Source organism: Psammomys obesus, unplaced genomic scaffold, assembly GCF_907164565.1.
Source record: "Psammomys obesus unplaced genomic scaffold, mPsaObe1.curated_primary_1811, whole genome shotgun sequence".
NCBI lineage: Eukaryota > Metazoa > Chordata > Mammalia > Rodentia > Muridae > Psammomys > Psammomys obesus.
Window position 1 is genome coordinate 22,064,233 of NW_026585894.1, and position 18,755 is coordinate 22,082,987.

At 41.1% G+C, this 18,755-nt stretch overlaps 1 protein-coding gene across 1 annotated transcript in view; it reads left to right on the top strand.

The window, feature by feature from the left end:
* Srpx (sushi repeat containing protein X-linked) overlaps positions 1–18,755 on the top strand; it is a 74,008-nt gene that overhangs the window by 38,519 nt on the left and 16,734 nt on the right. Inside the window, exons 2-4 of the mRNA XM_055599562.1 lie at positions 6,320–6,379; positions 10,503–10,694; positions 12,443–12,619. Of these exons, the coding sequence (XP_055455537.1) occupies positions 6,320–6,379; positions 10,503–10,694; positions 12,443–12,619 (429 nt within the window). The remainder of the gene's footprint in view (positions 1–6,319; positions 6,380–10,502; positions 10,695–12,442; positions 12,620–18,755) is intronic.

Below are 18,755 nucleotides of genomic sequence, written 5' to 3' on the forward strand. Positions count from 1 at the left end.
ATTCTGTTGGCTCACAGTCCCTGGTCAACTGTCTCCATTGCTTAGGGACCTGTGACAAAGCAAAGCATAACTGAGAAGAGCATGGGACAGGAGAAGTCTGCTTACTTCAGGATATCTTAAAATGGGGAAGAGGTGCTGGAGTCCCACACCCCTGTAATCTTCTTCAAGGTCTCTCCACCAATGAATTTAGGACCCTCCCATTCAGCTTGATTCCTTAAGTTTCACAGCTTTTTACTATATCCACCCTGAAGACCAAGATTTTGACACAAAGGCCTTGGACATTTCAGAGCTTACGTGTAGCAGGATAAAACACACACACACACACACACACACACACACACACACACACACACACACCTCTAAATTAGTTTGCTTACATATTTGCCAAGGTTTTTGTGTAGGAAACATAACCCTCGCTAGCTTATTTTTAGCAAAAGGAAGTTAAATGGAAGGAATAAGAGACTTATAAAATCAGATGGATTCTAACAAGGGATGTTAAGAAGTTTGTATCAGTGGTCAAAGATCACCCTGCTCCTGTCACTCTAAATTTAGCAAAGTGTTGTTTCTTTGACTACCACCACTACCAATGTTGCATTCTGTCTACCCTACAATGGTCGAGAAAGGAGAGTGGGCATGGCATCTCACTACTGCCAAATATCCACTGGAACATATTTCCTCCATACAGAACTGACCTTAAGACCAACAACTGAATAATAGAATTTCATGAAACTTAAATCTTCTTACATCAGGCAACACAATTTGAGCAAAGAGGCAAAGTATACAGGGGGAGAAAAAATCTTTATGTATGACAAAAGGTTAGTGTCTAGAACATATAAAGAATACAAACAACCAAACATCAAGAAAATAAACGACCCAAATAACAAATGGGACTGGGAACTAAGAGAGTTCTCCAAACAAATACAAATGGCCAATAACTATTTTAAAATATTTTTTAGCATCCTCAGCCATCAGGGAGATGCAAACTAAAAAAAAAAACAAACATAGAAATATCTTACCTCAGTCAAATTGGCTGATACAGAAACAACAGCAACATCAAAGACTGGCATGCTTGTGGGGAAAGGTTGTGGGCATTTATTCATTGTTAGTGGAAATGCAAATTGGTATAGCCACTTTGGAAATCAGTGTGGAGTTTCCACATTAAGCTAGAAATATATCAACCATATGTTCCCTCTATACCACCACCATACTCTCATAGGACTCTATATCCCAAACAGAGACATCTAAGCATGTATATTTATTGCTGTTCTAATCACAATAGCCAGGAAAAGAAAATAGTCTAGATGCTCATCAGTTAATGAATGGTTATTGAAAATGCAGTACATTTACCCATGGAATAGTATTCAGGTATAAAGAAAAATGCAGTTATAACATTTACAGGTAAATGGTTCGATCTGGATATAATCATTCTATATGAGATAACCCACTTTCAGATATACATGTTGAAATTGGAGTCAGGAATATAATAAGAGACTGTGGTGTGTGTGTGTGTGTGTGTGTGTGTGTGTGTGTGTGTGTAGGGGGTGTCTCAAGAGAAAGGGATAGAACACAAGTGGTATAAAATGGGAAAGGCGAATAATGGAACAGAAGGGTTGGATGGGATAGGAAATAGAAGGACAAGATAGAGAAAGGAATACAAGGAGAGGATAACAAAACTTTTTGGAAAATTACATAAAAACCTACTACTGTAGAAGCTTTCTAAAATCTATACCTATATAAAAAGAGTTTAAGTAGAGCTACCCTATGTATAATAGGCTGTCTTAATTAGGATTACTTAGTTAGGTTGCTGTGCTGAAACACCATAACCGAAATAAAGTTGAGGAGGAAAGGGTTTATTTGGTTTCCAATTCCATGTCACACTGTTCATCACTGAAGAAAGCTGGAACAGGAACTCAAGCAGGGCAGGAATATGTAGGTAGGAGCTGATGAAGAGGCTATGGAGGGCTGCTGCTTTCTGTCTTACTTCCCTTGCCTTGCTCATCCTGCTTTCTTACAGAATGCAGGGCCACCAGCACAGGGAAGGGACCACCCACAATGGGCTGGGCCCTCCCCCATCAATTACTAATTAAGAAAATGTCCGAAGGGTGCACTGGTACATTGTCTATAATCTCAGAACTTGGGGAGGCAGAGGCAGGCAGACCTCTTTGTAGACCAGCCTGGTCTATAAAGTGAGTCTAGGACAGCCAAGGCTACAAAGAAAAACCCTGTCTCAAAAACTCAAAACCAAACCAAAACAAACAAAAACACAAAACCCAAACCAAAACAAACAAATAAACAAACACACAAAAAACAAAAACCTGCCCTAAAGGCTTGCCTGTAGCCTGATCTTATAGAAGTAGTTTCTCAGTTGATGCTCCCTCCTCTCTGATGACTCCAGCTTGTGTCAAGTTGACTTAAACTACCCTGTACACAGGATGACAATGCTTCCACAATACCCCAGGATGAGTTACATCTTTTGGATTTATTAGCTAGTGTGGACCTATAGACCTCCAAATATTAAAAGCACTGCCATTGCTCTTAGTTATTGTCTAGAAGTTAATGATAAAGCTCTATTGTTGAAGACATCATATATTTGAGTTACAGGGCATGGAAAAAGCAAGCTGGTATTGACATAGGTATTTCATCCCTACTGGGTAGCATTTATACTTCTGGAGGGTTTGATGCACACCATTAGGAGAGAAAACTAGTCAACAGTTTTACCCAGCTATGAACCCTGTGAATTATAATAATGACTGGTCTTTCAAGACATGCCCACTGGAGAAAATAGTGGCACAAAATGTATTTAATAAACAGCTACTTCCTGATTGTATTTAAAGCCTGCTTAATAGCTCAGATATTTACCACTAACTTGCTTCAGATCCATAGCTGTTTAAGTCACGGGTCCTTGGGGGAGCATTTAATACTGTTATTCTGCTAAATAGATAATGTAAAGTGCCATCTTTATACCCATAGGGCATCTTTCAACTTTCACCAAAGTAGCTTCTTTCCGCAGTAGGTGGTGAATCCAAAGACCCACTTACTAGTCCACATGCAGAGAATAAGATACTGAGGAGTGCTCAGTCCTCCATATACATCACACCCCTGCAATGCTCAGGGAAAATCCCAGGAGCCCAGAAGAGGGGCACAAATGTTGTAAGAACCTAACGTAGTTGATATCTGCAGTGAGACAATATTTGTGAGACACGATAAAGCTGTACACACATGAACTCACTGCAGTTGCGGATGCATGTACAAGATCAATCCAATCAAAACCCCAGGACTGATGAGGAAAGAGTCACCCCTAGCTTAAGTGCTATTGCAATAGATGACCTCTGTGAGAGGGATCGTCACTTTTCTTTCTTTCTTTATAGTGAAATTGACATTTATTTTAATTCTACAGTAACATAAGAGATAGATTTTAGGTGTTTATCACAAATTTCTTGTGAAGACAGCCATCACTGATTGCATATTTAAAGTATTTTTCTAGTGCTAACTACATAAAGATATATAGTAACATTTTCTTTTCTTCTTTTTTCTTTTTCTTTTTACATTAATTACAGTTTATTTCACTTTGTACTCCAGTTGTAGCCCCTCCTTCATTTCCTCCCAATCCTACCCTCCCTCCCTCCCTCATCTCCTCCCATGCTCCCCTCCAAGTCCACTGATAAGGGAAGTCCTCTTCCCCTTCCATCTGACCCTAGCCTATCAGGTCTCATCAGGAGTGGCTGCATTGTCTTCCTATGTGGCCTGGCAAGGCTGCTCTCCTTTCAGGGGGAGGTCAAAGAGCCAGCCACCGAGTTCATGTCAGAGACAGTCCCCTTTCCCTTTACTAGGGCACCCACTTGGATACTGAGCTACCATGGGCTACATCTGTCTAGGGGTTCTAGGTTATCTCCATGCATGGGGTTATAGTTTTCCTTCAGGAGTACAGTTTCTGAGAGGCTGCCCATCCTCTAGTAGATGGGCCTTCACTCATTTACATACAGGCATCACTAAATGGAGTCAATGAGGGATGGAGGGAGGGAAGGATGGGAAGGAGGAGGAGAAATAACATGAAGTTGGAAGAGAAAAAGGTAATGAAATATAGGCTAGATTGGAAAGGAGGAAACGGGGTGGATCTTATTAAAATTGTATATTTGAAATTATCAAACAATAAAAATACTAATAAATATGCAGAGTAATGCCATCTCTTTCATCTTCCAAATCTGTAAGATGCAGACTTGTTCCCAGTCTAGGAATAGGGGAATCTAGTAAATATGCTTTGTAAACTTCCTACCTCCAGAACAATGAGAGGCAGTGAAGGAGTAGATCTTATAAGCAGGAGCCCCTAAACTCTGGTATGGCTCATTTATTCATAGATATTCACAATGTGATCATTTTTACACACAAAAAAATTCTGGTTGAAAACAGACCTCTGTGAACTATCTCTTTGTGGTTTCTGGCTTTCTAAGCCTTGAACAACTGATGATATTATTATGATATACATGACTGGAGTGCTTTTCATAAAAATTTGCAAGTCCAGTTGAGCTAAGAGATGAGATCTAAGCACCAATGTAACAGTTGCACCAGACAATTAGTACTAAGTGCTTTGGACAGTGGTGTTATAACACTTGAGAAATATGGCGTTGCTGGGGAGCTGAGGCTTCCTCTCTCAAGACCCACAAACTAGTAAGAACTGAGAATATTGGCTTGACTGCTGACATGTTTTATTGTAGAAAATATCAACCCTGCAGACCACATTTGATCATGAGATATATTCCTCTGTGGTTGTCCAGGGCAGCTATCAGTTACCCTTATATCCTCAGAAATTGTGCAAATGATTGACTTCTTCAAACTGGGGCCAGAAACTCAGGTATGTGGAATTACAAGGGATTCCCCCTAAGGGGAAATATAGTCCATTCTAAGAACCTCAAAGTTTGTGTTTTGGGGGCTACATTCTCATTGTATTTTTGAGCCACATGACCATTAAAGGTCTCGCCTTTGAAAGTTTAGGGGTGGAAAGAATTGATTTTTCATAAACACAAGGGGACAGTTAAAGTGAGCTGTATGGATAGGATTGAACAAGGGAAAAGTGTGGAAATAAGGACAATCTGAAGCTCCAAGAAACACTATGTCTAAATAGCAGAGTGATGGAGAAGCTATGTCCAGAGACTGTACAGAAGAAAATAGACAAATAGGGTGGACAAATAGATTATGGAATGGGTGGCTGCCAATACATGCTGAATCTCCCGGACCTTTTAACTGGGGTACTAAGAGGCTAGTGTGTGTGTTTGTGTGTGTGTGATTGCTGCTTATGATGTCACAATTTTTTTTTTCCTTGGAATAGACCTATGGCAGTGGAGTGAATAGATCAAGGCAGATGAAGCCAGGCTTTTGATTTATGTTTCTAGGTTGCATTCCTAGGTTTTATGCTCACACAATCACTGTTTGATATGGAACAATGAAAAGTCTTTCATTTTGTACAGCCTGGGTATTCAAGGGATCAGGTGAGGAAATTTGTAACCAAGCAGAACACAGGAATGGCCTTCTCTGGCTAGGAAAATTTCTCCAAATGGTCACATTCCAGCTGCTCCCCCTCCCCCTACGTCATTTTTTGTTTCCATATTCTCCATCTCCCATGAAGAACTCCCATTAATTATGAACTCACCCTGACAGGGACTTGAATAAGCTCCTAGGAGAGACTTTCCTTTTCTATTTTAGTGAAAGATACCTGGGATTTGAGGGTAGTAAGACTCCTTAGGAAATTTTACTTTAGCCTCAGCTAGGCGAGGAACTCTAAATAAACATCAAATCCTCAGTTTCAGCCTTCATTTCCTACAGAAGTCTCAAGGCATTTTTTTTTTTTTGTCATTAAGATAAGACATTTGATTTCCCTTCTTGGCCTCCATCCAAATTCTTTTCAGCAGATGGACCTATCACTACATTCTACTGGGTTGCCTTTGGAACTGGGGGTTGAGTCTGAGTCACACACATTTTACGGTGTCTGCTCTGGCCTGAACTTCATATACACTGGCATCATCTCAGAGTGAAGTTGACTTTCTTTTCCCTGATTCCAGGATTTCAGATGGCCCTGCTATGATTCAAAAAAAAAAAAAAAAAAAAAAAAACCAGTCAGGATCTCATTTTGATTGGCTCTAGCCATCACAGCCAGGTTCACTCTGAGAGTTTCCTGTCCCCTCATGAATGGCCGCAGAAGCTCTGCTCTTGGCTCTGCACTCTAATAAGCACCCCTTGCATGGATGATGCCAAAGCAATGCTTTGAAATCCGCGCCCATTCCATGTGGCTTTTCTTGCTGCCGTTTCTGTTCTCTTTTTATTGTAGGATCTGGAGACTCACCTCTAGAAGACGATGGAGTCTGGCATTCACACTCTCTCTATCAAGGTGAATGCTTTGCTTATGTGCTGACAAGGACCTGCTGATGCCAGGAGATTTTTCTTTAAGGCTGCGCAGAGTAGACTGTAATAAAGTGACCAGAAACCACATTGAAGTTCTAATTGCCTGCTCAGGAAAATAAATATTTAAAAACAAACATGCATAGGCACTCCTCCTTCCAAAAGGAAAACAAAAGGAAGAAAAAAAAAAAAAAAGAAATCTCTGAAGTGCTGTCTTTGGGCACCCCATGGTCATTTTATTCTCCTAAATGTCTTTACTGTCCTCACTTCTGCAAAGACAAGCTGTGGCTGATGACAGTGAAAATCAAGCCTGATTCAGACATTACAGCTAAAACTGTCCAGAGCGAACCACCCAAGGTTAACTCTGCACTCAGTGCTGCTAATGTACTGATTGAATGGAGAATGAGAAAACTTGATTTTCATGAGCTCATCTCGTGCTCTTTCTGAGCCTAGCATGGCTCCTCAAATCATAAGTAAACTATGTTGTTGCTCGAATAAATTTTAACTCAATGATAAGAAATCCAGCTGTACAAATTTTCCCCAGTATCCGTTCCCAGCAGGTATAGAAAGCCCAATGAAGGACCGTCTTTACTGGCTCAGGTAAGTATATCCACCAATATTCCTGCTGTTGCTTCCTTGAACCCAGGATGCTCAGGGCAGAAATGAAGGTAAATGCTTTTTGTCTGAAACTGCTTTTTCTTCCTGCAGAGGAAACCTGTGAAGAAAATAGGCTGGTAAAATTTCATTTTGACATTAGTCTCAAGAAATGCATCCAATCTCTGGCAAGAAAGTGCTACCCTAGACTGTTGTGTCATTTCTGAGCTATCAGGGAATTGAAATAGTTCCGATCAGCCAATGCTTAAAGACTGCCCTTCAGCTGTTTTCCAGAGGAGTGGAAAATCTTTCTAAACAATGACTGGTGCCTATGTCCAGACATGATTCCACATTTCTTTGATTTTTGACAGCAAAAACTCACTTAACAAATAATATCTATCTTCACTGTGTTGGGGATTAAGCAGTCCAATCAAGCTCAAACTTTCTAAACAGATATTTGGGGTAAGGAGATGCTCTGCTTCATAAGACTTTCTGGAAGTTGTAAAAAACTCTTTTTGAGTCCCTAGTTTAAAAACATTCCTAAGATGTACGTAATGCAAAGAGACTGAAAATATGCCTATCCCAGAACCTGCCCTGAATGTCTGAGAATAAATCTTTTCATGATAAATCATTTCTCTTGTCTGTAGGAATCATAACACTATACATCTTATATGTATAGATACACATATCAAAACATGCTGTGCACCTTGAATTTTTACAATAGAGACTTAAGACTTTTTTTTCTTGTTATTACTGTTATGATGAGGGTTGAACCTAAGGCCTTTTTCATCAAGACAAATGCTCTATTCAATAGCTATACCTCAGCTTTTAAGTGTCATTAATTTTAAAAGTTAGAGGTCAATCATGACTAACTGTGAGTTTAGCTATGGAATATTAAGTTCCTCACAGTGTCTGGCACAGAGTATATACTCAGTAACTGATTTGATTTAAGTCAAATTTAAAAATTGAAAAGATTAAATAGCATACATTGAGTTCCCAATATGTGACATCTTATTTATTGATTTAATTGTATTTATTTAGGTACTTGAGTGCTGGGGATGGAATTCAGGATGAATGGTTTTACCTGGATACCATAGTATATTCATACTAATTGAGGGAGGGATAAGGTGCATAGAGACAAGACAGTATTACTCCCTCTGCTGTTTATAGAAGAGGGAAACAATGGTTCTAGAGAGTAGGAAGTGAATTCTGTGTCACTACCTCTGCTGACAGATGTTGCACTTGAGTTTGAACCAGTGTTTTGGCTCACATCCATAATGCAGTAGTAGTTCCTCATTAGCCTGCCACACCAGGCTGCCTACTCAACGGACTCCATTTAATTACAGTGCTTATCATATACTGGCCCAGGGGGATGCAAAGGCTTTCCTGATTAATCAGTTTGGATGTCTACTTGGTAAACCTTGTCTTAACTGCCACAGAACAAGATCGTTCTTCCTCTAAGCCTCTGTGTTAAACATTTTTGTTAATTCACTTTGACTAACCCACTGTGCTTATATACACTTTAAATTGAAACCACTCACTCACTCACGCTCCCATTGCCATTACCAAAGACCCCTAAAACTGTCAAAATATGTTCCAAAGATTTGCCTTGGAAAGTAATAAAAATAAAATGCCTTTTGAAAATAAATGAATACAAGATTATATTTTCCTCCTCTGCATGGTGACAACAGCACAGCTTTTGGATATGTGGTCAGCATTGATAGAAGAACTTGAAGAGTCCAAATAAGGAAGAAAAATGCATGCTGCATTCAGACATGTAAATTTGTGATATATGAAAGCATACACTGATATAGATCATAAGTTATACATAGTGCCTGTAGACTACATGTGTAATGTTTTTCAGAAAGGAAATGTTCCATGAAGGCTCTGCACATCTGAATCTGCATGGTGCAAATGAATAAACTCTAGAGTAAGCCCTCATCACCTCTACCCAGGACATCTAGGGAATATTACTTGAGTCTTAAATTTTCAATCCACTATCAACTTTGTGAAAACCATTAAATGATGAAAGTATTAGCCAAAGAGAACCTGAAAGCCTCAGAGTAAAATGGTGTTCTATTGCCAAAATCTGGACAGGATCCTTTAGTAGGGCTTACTAGCAGTCAGAAGGACATCCTTAGGAGAGAATTCTTGGGAAAAGTGGAACAAGGCCTGTGTTCCTTCCTTTCTGTCCACATGGTGGCAAACTTACTCCATTGACTGGCAGCACAGGTGCTGGTGGGGAATGAAGAGCCAGGCAGGGTGGGAAAGTAGCTCTTGTTCAAAGCATTAACTTCACTCCTACCCAAAGACTTGAGGAGGCTTGTCACTGCTCCCCAGATTGTGCAGAACTGATGAACTGGCTGCTGGAGGAACTTCTCCACTAAGAAGGTAGCTTGTCCTTCCTTTGCATAGTTGTCTGAGTGTACCTTCCCAAAACAGAGGAGAAGTTCTGCTTTATTAATTGTAGCCCAGGTATGTTTTGGGCAGCTTCTCTGTTGCCATGATAAAAACACTGACCAAAGCAACTTGTCAGGGAAAAGCTTTGTTTGACTCCATTAGCAGGAGAAGTCAAAGCAGAAACTCAAGGCAGGAACCTAGAGGCAGGAATTGAAGCAGAAACTCTGCAGGAATTCGACCAACTGGCTTGTTCTCTGTAGCTTTCTCAGCTTGCTTTCTTATATATAACATCCAGGATCACCTGTGCAGAGTTGGCACCACCCATGCCCAAGATTTAGGCCATTCCACATCAATCATTATTCAAGAAAATGCTCGTTAGGGCATTTCCTGCATATTGGCCCACAGACCAATCTGATGGAAAGTTCTGTCTTTCCAGGTGAATCTTGTTTCAAGTTTGCAAAACATAGCCAACATAGCTATTATGAGACCAAAATCAAATTTTCCATCTGAGGAGGGTATCACTCTTACCTAAATAGGGCATAACTGAGGATATTTGAAAAGGGGGGTGGTTTTCTTTACTGGGAGTAATTGTTTTAGGAGTGTAAGCCAAAATGACACTCTATCATGAACATTTGCGAAGCTTAGTTAAAATTAGTAAACAAGAGTACTGTGGTTTTCTTTACAGAGAATTTGCATATAGCTGGGAGGAAACCACAGTTAATCTACTCTGTGTTACACATACATGGCTAGGGTAAGAATTCACTATGGCATCGATTAGGATATCATAGTAAGGGCAATATGAGAAGAAACAAATGCTTATTGAATATTTATTTTTTGCTCAGCACTGTGATAGGTGATGGATATACATACAGTCTTTATTCCTTATAGCATTTGCCTGTAGTTTGCCCACATCACACAACTAATTAGGGGAACTTGGATTCATATTTATTTATGTCTAGTACTCAGTCTCACAGTCATAACCTTCTTATCTAAAGGGCATAGGGCACAATTGGAGGTTCAGAATCTGGACTGTAGCCAATCTGGGAGTGCAAGAGTAAAGGGCTGCACTGTCTAAACCTGTCATTTCTTATTTTTCCATTGTTTGCTTCTGCCTGTAGACACTCCATGGTGCTCCCCCATCAAGGTGAAGTATGGGGATGTTTACTGCAGGGCCCCTCCAGGTGGATACTACAAAACGTCCATGGGGACCAGGTGTGACATTCGCTGCAGGAAGGGCTACGAGCTTCATGGCTCTTCCCAGCTCATCTGCCAGTCAAACAAACGCTGGTCGGATAAGGTCATCTGTAAACGTGAGTAGATAAGACCTGTGGTGAGTCTTCAGGGACAAAACTGTTTTGCTATAAGATGAAGCTTTCACAAAGTGGTGAGCTTAAGCCAGTCAATTTCTATGACATAGCAGAGGGTGTGTGTGCTCCTTTTCCAAAGATGGGTATGGTGCACTATTTGGAGAAAGAATAGATAAGAGACATTCCCCAGAGCACTGGTGATATTTGTTCAGTAAAGCCAGGGTTCCAAAGAGTTGCTGGTGATTTAAAAGCCAATAAGACACTTCTAGGGTTTGAAGCAAAAGACATGAGATAGGTACAAGAAGAACCTTAAACTGGGGACTTCTGGTGGTAAACAAAAAGAAAATCACGGAAAACGAGTGTTCCAAGAAGTAGGACTTAGGGATGCAAGGAAGATTCACAGAAGTGATGCTTAGTCTGTGAAAGGGAATGAACCTGGACAGAAGTTGATGGGGCATTTCAAATGCAATGAGTTAAAGCTGATTTATGTAGTTCCTTGCTTGCTGACTAATTCTGGAGGCAACAGACTGCCTTTGAGACAAGTCTTTCCAAGTTAAGACTGTAGAAACTACAGCATCGGTGAAACCCATTTTGGATGCCTTTCTTATGCAAAGTTGCCACCCCCTATTGATTTTCTAATATTGCTGAAGTCTTTAAAATACATTCAAGTTCTGCCCATATACTGTGCATATGGTTGGGAAAACTGAGGCCCAGGACTGTAGTCATGTGGTCCAGAATATGTAGATGATATAACTGGATCTTTGTAGCATACATTTAGCAATATTTCACCAGGTTTCCATGTGACCTGCTCCTAGGTCCTGGTTGTTTTTCTGTTTTTGCTTTTATTTGTTTTCTAGAACTGGGATATGAGCTCATGGCCTGGAAAATGCTGGGAAAATCTGCTGTGTCCCTAGCTTTAAAAACAAAAACAACTTTTTTTTTTTTTTTTTTTTTTTGTTTAGAGGCAGGGTTTCACCAAATTGAAAGTCTGGTGGAAACTCAGTTGGTAGCCCATACTGTTTTTGGACTTGACATCTTCTTCCCTTAGTCTTCTAAGAAGCTGGGATTGCAAGCCTGGGTCACCAGATACAACCACACTTGGGATTTTCAGCTTTCTTCAGAGAAAGAAAAAAGAAATCTCTTACAGAAAACTCTTTTCTCCTGCTGCTTCTCTACCATCTTCTTATTTGTTTGTTTGTTTTTGTTTATTGTAGTCTAGGAATTCCTGCCTCTGCCTCCTGCATGTTGGAATTACAACTGTGAACCACCTGCCCAACTGACAGGGGAAACATTCTTCCATGGGTAGTCTGTCCAAGGATTGACTAGTAAAGGGTGTTTCCAGGTGTGGGGGCTGAATTGGAACTACCTTCTTCCCTCCAGGGCGCCTCTGAAGGAGCAAGCTGAAGCTGACCCTGCTAGCCATCACCCCTTGCTGTCACCTTGTGCATCTTTCTCCTCTTTTCATATTTTCTTACCCCCATTTGCTCTCCTCTGGCAACACTTGCTTCCAAAGGTTTTAACACACAAATCCTTATCTCAGGGTTTGTTTCTTGGAAATCTCGTCTAAGACAGTGGTGTGGCCTACTGTGATATGAAACATCATGTCTTCTGTGTGGCACCTAAGCAGCCATTGTTTTATGCCACATGGTATATTGTAGCAAACTGTCCACTGCATGCTTTCAGAGTGTCTGCATTCTGCACTTGTGAACAAAAACTAAGAAGTACTGAATATCTGTCCCTCTCCTTTTCAGAAAAGCGATGTCCTACCCTTGCCATGCCAGCGAACGGAGGGTTTAAGTGTGTTGATGGTGCCTACTTTAACTCTCGCTGTGAGTACTATTGCTCACCAGGGTACACACTGAAAGGAGAGCGGGCAGTCACATGTATGGACAACAAGGCCTGGAGTGGTCGACCAGCCACCTGTGTGGGTAAGAAAATGTTGCAGACCTCAGAAGCCAACTCTTTGGAGAGGAACAATTGGTCTTTGGTCATGCAATACATAGGGAAGGAAACAACAGTATTCCATGTTTGAAACCTAAACAGACAGCACTGCATTCAGTAGCCTCTCGGGTCTTAGGCCTAGCCCTAGACCTTAGTCTTTATCTTAGCTGACTTCAATGCAAACAGCTTTCTGCTGACTTTTGTCAGTTTCTAGACCTGCTGCTTCCACTTCTGGGAACTTACTAGAAAGGTGATGTCTCACATGCCTCTCTACTTCCTGAATTTAAGATTCTGGAGGTAGAGCCCAGCATTTTGCATTTTTATAGGCCCTGTAGGGATTTTAAGGTCTTCAAATAGAGGACCGCTAACCTCAAGTACTGCTTCTCAAATTTTCTCAAATTCTCTGGGGACCTTGAGAAAAACATAGATTTTGAACTCAGCAGGTCTTGGGATTAAGGTTTGAGAGTCATCCTGTGAGAAAAGGTTTCTGAACTTTGGAACAAGAGGCATTTGGGGGTAAGCAATTTTTGTTGTGGTTCTTTTCTTTTTGTACTGTATGCTATTTAACAGTGTCTTGGATTTTACCCACTAACTATGTAGTGACAATATTCCCACACCCTGACCTCAGACTTCTTGGACCTAATCAGCAATATCTCTGATAGTTTTCAGTGTCTCTAGGGAAGAAAATTAACCCTTCCATTGCTAACCATTTGCCTAGGGACAGTGCATACTCAGCATAGATATTTGTAATTAAAACCCAGGTACCTTTCAGTGGCCTGTCTTAGAGATTCTGATTCAACTAGCCTGACAGGAGGCAGCTGTAGGAGGCCAATAGGATTATGAAAGCATCCCAGATGATTTTCCTCCTGGAGATCCAGGATCACTCTCTGGAGGCAGCATTAGCAATTCCCAAGAAACTTGCAAATTCCCCACCAGACCTGAGATGGGCAAGCTTAGAGACTCTGGCATTGGGCCCAACAATCTGCTCTTGTAGAAGCCAGCTCTGGTAATTCTGGGGGGGGGGCAAAGCTAGAAAACCTGCTTTAAATTTAGTTCAAATTTAGGAAGGAGTTTCATATATTTATCCTCAAAACCACTGTCCTCACATCAGAAGCATTAGCACCAGGAGAACAGTTAGGAGGGCAGAATCCTGAAATCCTACAAACCTAGATAATCAACCCCCCACCCCCCGTGGATTCTGGTATCTCTTTAGACGTTGAGGCACCCAGCTCTAGGGCAATGTTTTCTGCACCAACATTGAAGAATGAATCTCCGAAGTATTGAAATTGTTCTGAAGTTCCTCTGCAAGTGCTTGAGAACCACTGTTACAGAAGATCCTTTACTCCTAAGCTGTGGGAGCTGCCAGGCCCTGCACTTAGGGAACATTATAACCCAACTCCACATTGTTCATAAATAGAATTTGATTAATGTTTTTTGAGAATTTCATGCAGTGCATTTTCATCATATTCATCCCTAACTCTTTTCCTTAACCCCACCCCTTTTCTATGGATGACAACAGAGAGGTCACTTGACTTGCTTGAGGCTGCACAGAGCCATGTCTGTGTTAAAGTTGCTATATCAAAGTACTGATTTGATCCTAGGATGCCAAAGGCTACAGGAACCTGGTTCCTGCCCTGCCTCTGCCTGCCCATTCTTTAGCAAACTGTTTAGTTCTGTCTCCTAACGTGTTTTAATACAGGGATCCCTTGGCTGCTCAGTGTCCTGAGAGGCAAGGGTGTTTTATGTCACGATCAAGAGTTAAATCTTATGCTGTCTTCAGAAGACCAATGTGAGACAACATCCCTGGCTGGGGCTTAGGAGGTTTTCCATGATGGCAGCAATGTCCATTGTCTTTACTAGTAACATGCCAGTCTTACTCTGATGTTATGACAAGGAATCAGCTGAAGATGTGATCAACGTCCTGCTTTAAGAATTATAGCCTGCCTCTGAGGTTAAGAGCCCTGGCTGTTCTTCCAAAGATCCTGAGTTCAATTTCCATCAACCATATGGCAGCTCATAAACATCTGTAACAAGATCTGGTACCCTCTTTTGGCATGCATGCATCCATACAGGAAGAATACTGTATAAATAATACATGAATCTTAAAAAAAGAGTTATAGTCTACACCATAGCTTGAATCTGTTTGAAAACAACAGACCCAAATAAAGACTTACATGGTTGATCCATATTTATCCCAGGCTTCTTTTCTTCTAGGTAGGTATTTGTACTGGGCCATGATCAGGACAAAAAAAAATCATTTTAAGTTTTTCAAGCATAAGGAAATTAAATGTAGGGACCTGGTTACAAAAGCATAGGAAAGGCTAGAGAGATGGCTCAGCAGTTAAGAGTGTATATACATTGTTCTGGCAGTAGACTTGAATTTGGCTCCCAGCATCCAAGGTGGTTGGCTTATATCTGCCTGTAACTCTGCCCCAGGGGGATCTGGTGCCCTTTTCTGTCCTCTGAAAGCAACCACATATACATGGCATACACCTACATATACACACACACAAATAAAAATGATTTTAAAAATCTAATTAAAAGTACAGGAAAAATTGAAAAAGCTCTGTATTAATTTTTTATTACTGTGATAAAATAGTTGACATCAACAACTCACAGGAAGAATAGATTTATTTTGCCTCATGATTTCCTTCAGTTCATCATGCTGGAAAGAGCAAAGCAGACCATCTCATGGTGTCCAGAAGAGGGGAGTTCTAGAAGAGAGGCTAAGAGAGAGGAGTAAGATGTTTATGTTTGCTAGATTTCTACTTTTTCACCGTTATTTCCATTTAAACCACAGAATATGGGTTAGTGCCACTTATATTCAGGGTGGTTCTTTCCTTAGTTAATCACCTATGGAGATGCCCATGCAGGCATAGCCAATGGAGGGTCTAATCAACTCCATAGTCAGTTCTCAAAGTAATCAATTTGGCAACCATGATTGACCATTATAATGTTATCACCAACAACTAATTACAGTGAGAAGCCCCTATTGAGAACAGGCTAGAAGAACAACAGTGAAACCGTAGTGTCAGTCTCAACTCTTCATACCCTTCTAATCTGATATCATGATAGATCAAACGTAAGAGCTCAGGAACTACTCATTGAAGGTGCTTGCAGAAATACAATGGCTTTCCTGCCCTCTGTCTCATGCCAGTGAGACCTGTGGGGCACCCAGCTGACAAAGAAATATACAAAAACATTGTATTAAGAAAAATTGCTGGTACTAAAGGGGACAGCATGGCAAAAATGACTGCCAACAAAATGTTTAGCAAAATCACCTTTTTCTGAATGTGTGGTGCCACCTGAGTCCTGTAGTACTGGTCAAGAAGAAGTCCTAAGAACTCCTGCTCAGTGAGGACAAATAGAATGTGCTGAGGGGGTGAGAGCTGGACAAGCCCATCGAAGAGCACCTCACAGGTGCTGCCTGTGATATCTTTCTGGCATTGGTGTGTGCAAACTAGCTCTTAAAACAAACAAAAGAAACCAATCAAATATCTGTTTCCTTGTACTGAAAGGAGCAGGGGTTATAGTGTAAGAGAGGAGAAACCCAAAGCTCTTTCTGCTAAGCAAGCTTTGGCAGAGCAGTCTAGGGACATACTGTTCAGATTTCTAGATTATGCACAACAATGGAAAGAAAATGCTGATTGTTCTCTAAAAGCAACAAGCGTGTCTAAAGCCAGACCAGATGGCCCTGGAACTTGACCAGAGGGAGAGGAAAGAAAGTAAGAAATGAACCCCAATTTCAGGCAATTTGTCTTACTGTTTGCTGAGACAAAGTTCAAGTGTATTGGAAGAATGGAAATTATGTAAGCAACTAGTTGGGAATGGAAAGCAGGGGTAATTGTATGCAGGGTCCCTACTTATAGCACTTTGGTAAATGAAATGAACAGACATGGTAAGCTGGCAGTGCTTTCTGTGATTTTGGTGATAGACAAGCTGGAGTTTGTCGCCGGTGAATTTCACTCCAAAGCTATCATTTACTTCTTTGGCTGTATTAATAAATTTGCTTGTGTGCTGGCAGCAACGAGGCTTCCTTGAGCATAACTTGGAGCCTTGGCCTATTTTTGGAGCTGACACATGGTGCTTGAGTTGTTCCCAGGTTTCCACACAACCTTCAACAGCATATTTTGGCCAGAACTGTACTGAGTGCTGAGAAAGTTAACCCAGTTCTCTTCCAAACTGGGAGGGAATGGGAAGACTTGGCTTTCTTTGACTTCAAGGTGGTCAATTCTGAGGTCTGGCTAGTTGGTCAAAAATAATTCTTTTACTCAGGCTAAACTCAAATTCAGTTATTTAAGAAATGAGTAGGATCATATGGGTGGAAGTGAAGCATAGTGTAAGATGCAATAGGGAGGAGATATTAAGAAGACTTTCCCTCCCCAAATTGGAACTGGCATTATGTGCTAAGGTATTTTAATTTTTGTTAAATTTTATTTATTTCATTCCATAGAACAATGGACAATAAGAATGAACACAAATTCTTTTTTTTTCATTTTGCAAGTTTTTGATTTTTTTAATTTTATTTTTTTCTTATCAGTTACATTTTATTAACTCTGTATCCCAGCGGTGTCCCGATCCCTCATTCCCTCCCAGTCTCTCCCTCCCTCCCTCATCTCCACCGTGCCCCATGCCAAGTCCACTGATAGGGGGACCTCCTCCCCATTCATCTGATCCTGTTTTATCAGGTATCTTCAGGACTGGCTGCAAAGCTCTCCTCTGTGGCCTAACAGGACTGCTCCTCCCTTGGGGGGTGGGGAGGCCAAAGAGCCAGTCATTGAGTTCCTGTTAGAAATAGTCCTTGTTCCCCTCACTATGGGAAACCAATTGGTTACTGAGCTACCACAGGCTACATCTGAGCAGAGATTCTAGGTTATATCCATACATGGTCCTTGGTTGAATGTCAGTTTCAGAAAAGACCCTGTGCCCAGATATATTTGGTCCTTGTGGAGCTTCTATCCTTTCCCCATCAGACTAACTCCCCTTCTTTCTTATGATTCCCAGTACTCTGCCAAAGGTTTGGTCATGAGTCTTTGCTTTGAAAACACTGCTAGTTAGAGTCTTTCAAATGCGCTCAGTAGACTCCTGTCAAACGTTCAATGCACATCCCATCTGTCTTTCTAAATGAGGATTGATCATCTTACCCCATGTCTGCTCTCTTGATTATCTTTTTTAGGTGTACAGATTTCATTATGTTTATCATATCTCATAGGTCTATATAAGTGAGTATATACCATGTTTGTCTTTCTCCTTCTGGGATATTTCACTCAGGATGATCTTTTCTAGATCCCACCATTTGCCTGCAAATTTCATGATTTCCTCCTTTTTGATTGCTGAGTAGTATTCCATTGTGTAAAATTACCACAATTTCTGTACCCATTCCTCCATTGATGGACATCTGGGTTGTTTCCAGGTTCTGGCTATTACAAATAAAGCTGCTATAAACATGGTTGAGCAAATATCCCTTTTGTGTACTTGAGCAAACTTTGGGTATGTACCTAGCAGTGGTATAGCTGGGTCTTGAGGAAGCACTATTCCTAATTGTCTTAGAAAGCGCCAGATAGATTTCCAGAGTGGTTGTACCAGTTTACATTCCCACCAGCAGTGGAGGAGGGTTCCCCTTTCTCCACAACCTCTCCAGCATGTGTTGTCCCTTGAGTTTTTCATCTTGGCCATTCTGATGGGTGTAAGGTGATATCTCAGGGTCATTTTGATTTGCATTTCCCTGATGGCTAATGAGGATGAGCATTTCTTTAAGTGTTTCTCTGCCATTCGATATTCCTCTGTCGAGAATTCTTTGTTTAGCTCTGTTCCCCATTTTTTAATTGGATTACTTGGTTTGCTGCTTTTCAGCTTCTTTAGTTCTTTGTGTATACTGGATATTAGTCCTCTGTCAGATAAAGGGTTAGTGAAGATTCTTTCCCAATCTGTAGGCTGGGTGAGCTGGAGAGGGGGTGCTGTGTCCTTGGCAGGCTGCCTCTCTGTCCTTCCCCTCTGACCTTCCCCTCTGCTAGGGCAAGCTTATGGAGGTGCTCTCAGGGGAGTGCCAGCAGGGGTTGGGGCTTCTCAGTTGGATCCTGAGCCAGGGATCGGGATGAGGGGCGCGGTGATAGAACTTGCTGC